This window comes from Fringilla coelebs (assembly GCF_963513975.1).
Source record: "Fringilla coelebs genome assembly, chromosome: 13".
NCBI lineage: Eukaryota > Metazoa > Chordata > Aves > Passeriformes > Fringillidae > Fringilla > Fringilla coelebs.
This window is the reverse complement of record NC_140039.1, coordinates 674,591-681,233: the sequence shown is the minus strand read 5'-3', so window position 1 is coordinate 681,233 and position 6,643 is coordinate 674,591. Positions and strand designations below refer to the sequence as shown.

Genomic DNA, 6,643 nt, shown 5'->3' with positions numbered 1-6,643 from the left:
GCAGTTATATACACATGCTTTGTATTCATACACCTAGGTATGTGCATACAGAAAGAGAGAAAGAGGGAAACAGCGTCATGACAGTGACGTCCACAATGCTCTAATCATTCTGGACCAAATGGCTGGATTATTTCACCATGCCATGTCTTTTTGGCTCCCCAAGACAGGTGATGGAGCATGGCTTTGGGTTTTTAAGCAGGTCTGACAATTGCAAACATCTTCCTGGCTTTTTGCTCTAATCATTCTGGACCAAATGGCTGGATTATTTCACTATGTCATGTCTTTCTGGCTCCCCAAGACAGGTGATGGAGCATGGCTTTGGGTTTTTAAGCAGGTCTGACAATTGCAAACATCTTCCTGGCTTTTTGCCTTTATCTTGAAATCTGGAGCTGAGGCAAGAAACGCCTCGGGCTCATCCCCGGCTCTTCGGTGCTGGGTGACTGAGGGCTGCATCCGGGGACATCGGCGGGAAGCCACAGCGAGTGCTTGGAAGCGCAGGCCCGGGTTGGGATGGAGCCGAGGGCAAGGACCGGGGGTCCGGGTCAGCCCCACCACCCCACCACGCTTGTCCCACCCTCGCCCGGTGACCGGTGACGTAGGAGGAGCACGAATGGCATTGGCGAACGGGCCGTGGCATAGCCAATGGAAGCGTGGGGCGGGCGGGGCAGAGGCGCCGGGATCTACCGGGCACCAGGTGACGTCAGGTGCAGGCCGGGTCACCATTGGCAGCTCGCTCGGGAGCGGTCCGGCGGGGACCCGGCGGGGACCCGGCTGGCTCCCGGCAACCGAGCGGAGATGGTGCCCGAGCAGCCTGCGGTGAAGACCCTGGGGAAGCAGCTGTTCTGCAGCAGCCCGTGAAGGTCCACACCTGCAGAGATCTACCTGCAGCGTTTGGAGGAGACAAATGCCATGGAAGGTGGGTGTGCCTGAGAGAGACTGTGACCCTATGGAGGCTCCGTGCTGGAGCAGGTTCCTGGCAGAACTTGTGACCCTGAGGGGAATCCACACTGGAGCAGCTCGTTCCTGAAGGAGGGACCCCATGGAAAGGACCCATGCTGGAGACATTTGTGGAATGCTATCTCCTGTGAGTGGGACTCCACACGGGAGCAGGGCGAGGAGGAAGGAGCAATGGACAATACAAAATGAACTGATAACAATCACATCCTGCTGTGGGGTGTGTTGCTCAGAGTCTCCCAGAGCCTCAGCATGGCTCTTTCATAGCTGTCAGGCCTAGTGGAAGGATGACAATCCCCCATCCTTCCAGCTTTTACAGAGACAGGAGTCAAGCATGGGGGCAGGAGTCAGAAGTAGAGGAGATCCTGATCTAAAACCATTCTGGACTGAGGGTAAGATCAGGCCTGGAGATGGAGCAGCTCAATGTGCTCAAAATGTGTCAGGGATGTCAGCGGTGTTACTTGGTTCATCCCTTCCCTTGTCTCCCCAGTGAAAGAGCTCACATCTCTTCCTGATTTGTGGCCTGCTCCATCCCACATCTCACTCAGCAACCCCACAATGGTCTGGCCTTGGGTTGTGACTGCCCTGTCAGGAATAGACACTGGCCATGGAGAGATGTGGGAGGGACTGTCAGAGGATTGGCTTCTCCTGACATGCCTGGTGGAGACCAAGCAGAGTCTGGGAAAAGGAAGAGTCTCTGGCTGCAATATGGAGTCTCTGTAGAGCACCGAGGGTTTTTCTGAGAAAAGCTCCTGAGGGCGAAGAAGGGTGAGAAACACGGGAACCATATGTGTCAGAAGAAGTTTTTAGCTGTTTAATATGGTGGTTTTCCAGAAGAAAATCATGTTGGTGTTGATGGGTCAGGGCTGTTGCTGTGTGGGTAACAAGGCCTCAAATGACGAATTCCTGGGTCTCCCATGTAGCCTCGTTACCTTTCCTGCAAAGACTATGTGTGAGCTGTGGTGACAGTCAGGGACTTCACCCCTACAGAGCTGCTGCAGCCCCTGAACAGACCTATATGCCCATATGCTTATAGGAAGTGAAGGGAGGGAGAGCTCACCTGCGCTTCCACCACCAAAATCCCCCAGCAAAGGCTGTGGCCACAAGAAGCAGCACTGCAATGGTGATGCTGATGGTTGGAGCTGTGCTGCGGTTTTCTGCGACAGGGAGAGAAGAGGGCGACTGTGTGAGGGTGGCAGAACCAGTCAGGAGCTGCCCCTCGCAGGGCCAGGGGCTGCTCTCTGCAGCCTGCACCCCATCCCCCATGGGTGGCACCTACCCCAGGGGATGAGAAGGCTGCGGGTGCCCAGGCTGCGGTGGCGCACACGGCAGACATAGCTGTGCCCATCACGGGGGGCCACGGCCAGGACGCTGCGGAGCTGGTAGGTGAGGTCAGCGTTGGGCAGGATGGTGCTGGTGTTGAGCGCTGAGCCCGGAGGCACCTCCTGGCCATCCCGCAGCCAGGCCACGCTGATGGGCCGGGGATAGAAGCCAGTGACATGGCAAACAAGCAGCAGCTGGTCTAGGCTGGGGGTGCGGGCGAAGACCGTGGCCACAGGCAGCTCTGGGGAGTGAGAGCAAAGGGGTGGGGCAAGCCCTGGTGGGGCACAGCTGGGCCCCAGTGTGGGGGCCTTTGGGCTGGCTGTTGCAGGGTCAGGGTGGTCTCACCTTGTCTCTCTAGAATTTCCTTCCCATACTTCTTCAGGGTGAGGAAGTTACTCTGGCATACCCAGATAGAGAGAAGGTGCTCCAGGAGTATTCTGAGAGACTTCTGCCTGTTGAGGCTCTTGCTGACCAGCTCTGCCACCTGGGATGGCTGTTGGGCCTCCCAGCCCTGTTTATCTACCTCAAAAGCTATGAGGTCTTTACCATCCCAGCCAACATTCAGGAAGCCCTGTCTCGTCGTATTGGGGTACAGCACACAGCCTGCACGGAACTGAACCACCAGGGGATCTGTCAACATCAAAGCCAATGGAGAGGTCCTATGAGTGGGTGGAACATGGGTGACATTAGGAGGGGTGTGTCTGAGACCACATACAGGGATGCAGTGGAAAGCAGGGTGCAATGGGCAGCAGGGGGTAAGGCCATGCTTCAGGAGACCCCAGACACCCTGCAAGCCCTCAGGCCCCTTGGAAAAATGGAGTGGATACCGGTGTGGAGTGCTTATTTAAAAAGAATTCTGCCCCCCAAAATATTTGCCCCCAGTTTTCTCTTTCATGTTCTTTGCTGTGTCAGTCCTTCAGCTCCAGTAAATATGGTGGCAGCTCCCTGACATACTGAGGGGTTCCTTGTGTCAGATGGCAGAAGCCCCAAGGGGTATTTTTGGTCTGCTGCCCTACCGACTCCTGCTAATCATATTCCCAGCAGCTGCAGTGTTTCAGCAGCTGTTGCACCCTATGAGACCCCCCCCACTAATGCCATCCTGGTGGGGAGGAGGCCACAAAACCTGGGAAGAAGGACTAGGGGTCTGGCTGGGCGAGTTTTTGTACTCACAGTGCTGTTTTGTCTGCTGAACTGTGTCGTGCACAAATCGGATCATATTGCGCAGAGCGATTTTGTACTGGGACATCATCTTTTCCCCGTCTCCTTCAGCTGCAGCCTGGCTGGCCCAGGGCCAGTGGAAGTGGATGCTCCAGTTGGCCGGATCCAGTGTTAAGATGGCTATGTCCCCTATGAGTGCCACACATGACACCTCAGCAGAGCTGATGTTGGCAAAGAGGCTAGTCAGGAGGTACTGGATAACCTGTGGCTCTGCTAGGAGAGAGGATGGAGACAGCAAAGGGTGCAGGAAGGAGATGAGTGGAGGTGCTAAAGGAAATACCAAGTGGAGGGGCTGGAGGGGAAACAGGGGATTCAGACTATATAATAAGAAAGACATTTTTTAAGTGCGGGGTAGTGAGACACTGGTACATGTTACCCAGACATATGGTGGATGTCCCATCCCTGGAAACATTCAAGGCCAGGTTGTTTGGGGCTCTGAGCAGGGACAGTGTCCCTGTGCATGGCAGAGGGGTTGGACTAAATGGCCTTTAAAGGTCCTTTTCACCCCAAAACATTCTGCGCTTCCATGATTCTATGCTCTTCATCCTGCTCAGGGTTGCTTTCCTGTCTGAACTTCCTCTAACTTCACTGCTCTTTTTCCTTCTCTATTTTACTTTCAGCAAAGTGGTTGTCTCCTGCAGATGATTTTAGGCATTTTGTCCCCTCCCTCCTGGCCACATCTGCTGTCTTACTGTGCAGAGCAGATGAAGGGGCACCATACTGCTCGTTTGGGTGATGTTTCCCCCCAAGAGAAACACCTGTGCCAGGACTTGTATCTGCCAAAGATCTGGACACGGTACAGAGGATATGGAGGATGGTTGATAGAAAAGGGCATTTTGTCCAGGTTTGGGGCTCCCTGATAAGGCCAGGACACCAGCCAAGCCCAGAGATCAGTCCTGACATTTTGTGTCTGATGCTGCCTGCCCCGGAAGCATAAAGTCTCACAGGGTTGTGGTAAAACTCTCTGTGTGACAGCAGTGCCCAAAAAACCCTCTGGCAGGTGCAGCTCCCTAACGAACAGAGGCTGCTGGAAGAGGCCCTCAGCACCACGTGAAGCTGAGATCTGCCTGGCATCCGTGGGCTCCCTGCAGGGGCAGGACATCTTGCAGAGTAACTCCACACCCAAGGCCTGGCTGGGGACCACTGTTGTCTCTTCTGCCTGTGTGCCCAGAGCCCCGTGTTGGAGCTGGTGAGGCAGAAGTCCTGAGCTGGAGGCAGAACAGAGAGGGTGGGCAGGGACAAGGCATGTTTGGGGGGTGCATGATGGGAGGTGTCCCTCTGGTGCTGGGAATCATCCACCCCCCCATATGGCACAGTGGCCTGGCCATGCCTCCCGTGATCAGAACTTGTGGGGTCCTCTGACAGGATGGGGGTGGTAAGAGTGGTTGAGGTGAGCCAGGGCTGCCACTTACCCTCTGGGTCTGCCCACATCCCAGGGAGGAGGATCGGGAGAAAGAGGAAGAGGAGGAGGTGAGGGGGCTGCATGGTGCATGCGGCAAGGCTGAAGAAGCAGCAGCAGCGACTGTGGGAGGAGGAAGAACCTGTGGGAACCTAAGCTTGAAGCCAGCCCAGCAGTCACTGCGGTGGCTCTCCCCCAATTGGAGAATCAATGTGTCAAGGGAGGGGCCCGGGGGTGCCAAGCTGAAGTCTGGGGACGCGTGGGAGGGACAAAAGCTGAAATGAGGTCTTGAGCAGGAAGTGCCCTTGACAGGCTGGGGCTGGGGAAAGCTCAGCCAGAAGGAGAAGGCAGGGAAAGAGAGACCGAGGAAACAGCACTAGGAAAATAGATATTCAAGCATCTAAGCTGGTTTTCCTGACTCCCCCTCCTCACCTGTTGTCCTATCCCTGTTCTTGTGGGATGCATCAGCACCAATGCAGGTGACAATGGCTTTTGGATTTCAGACCTGACTGGAGAAAGACGGTTGCTGTCTTCTCAACCCCTACACAGGGAGAAGGGATACCCCCTCCCTCTCCTGGCACCTCCAGCTCAGGCTGCTCCTGCATCACTTGCCTAATTCTGGGGATGGGGCTCCCAGGTAGGAGGCAACAAGCTGTTCCACCTAGACCAAAGCTGTAGGACACTTCTGGGGAGCCCCTACTCTGCTCTAAACACCTGGAGATGGGCCCCTTTCCTTCCCACCAGCTTTGATGAGGAATCCGGTCCCCGTCCCCAAGACCCCCCTGTGCATGGGAACAGAAATGGTGGGAGCCATGCCCCTGCTCTGTCCCCACTGGCACCAGTGTCCAGTGCTGGAGGGATCATGAGGTGACCAGAGCCAGCCTCTCCCCACAATGTTCCCAATCGACTGCTCCTCTCAACTCCTCCCCTCAACATGCAGTATCTCTTCCCCTCTTTTGGGTAGTGCCCCCACTGGGGGCAAAGGCAGAACCAAAACCACAAGCAAGGGCAAGTTTGAGGGGTGCAGCTTGGTAGTGTCCAAACACTGAATACCTTTGTTTCCATGGAGCTGTCCCAGAGAAAAGTAGGGATACTGTGGTGGTCTGGTAGGCCCAGAAATGACATCAACTTCCCCAGCAGCATGACACAGGGGATGTCCAGCTATGCCACCACAAGGTCCACATCCCTATCTCGCCCACTAGTCCTAGACCCAGAGGAGACTGAGACTGTTTGGCTGTCACGATGGCAAAGTGCAGCCATGGGGCAGCCAGGGAGGGAAGAGACAAGGGGGCTTTTGTCTCTGCAGTCCTGTGAGGTGATCAGTTGTCCCCACGGTCTCCCCTGAGACAACTGCTGGTCACTTCTTGCTGAGCAGCTGAGAGGCCATTCGCAGCCCTCTGTCCTGTGAGTTGTCTGAGTTGCTCATAGGACAGGAGCAGGCACCTGGCTTGTGTGGGTGGTCACAATGTGTTCAGCCCCCACGGAAATTTCTTCCATGTCTCCCATTGTCTCAGTGGATCTGCTTTAAAGTTCTGCTTTAGCCCTTCCACTTCCCTATTGAATGTATTCCGCACGTTTGGAGTTTTTTTCACTTCCTTTTTTGCTCACAACTTCTTCCTCCTTCATATTTTCACTTCTCTGGTCTGAAAATGACCCAAGGAGACAGGGGACTGTTGGTCCACACTGACCATTGGTCCTCAGAGTCCCCCCCAGGTTACCACTGGTCTCCACAGTTTCCTCAGGTGACAT

General features: G+C 55.3%; 1 protein-coding gene across 1 annotated transcript; it reads right to left on the bottom strand.

Annotated features, from left to right (window-relative positions):
• Positions 1–1,763: 1,763 nt before the first annotated feature.
• LOC311158673 (antigen-presenting glycoprotein CD1d-like) lies at positions 1,764–6,643 on the bottom strand (the record flags this gene model as incomplete). The annotated part of the gene is made up of 6 exons (XM_084214245.1): positions 1,764–1,891; positions 2,015–2,111; positions 2,234–2,518; positions 2,623–2,907; positions 3,448–3,708; positions 6,583–6,643. The coding sequence occupies 6 exons, from the start codon at positions 6,641–6,643 to the stop codon at positions 1,846–1,848; spliced, it is 1,035 nt and encodes a 344-aa protein (XP_084070371.1). The 3' UTR covers positions 1,764–1,845.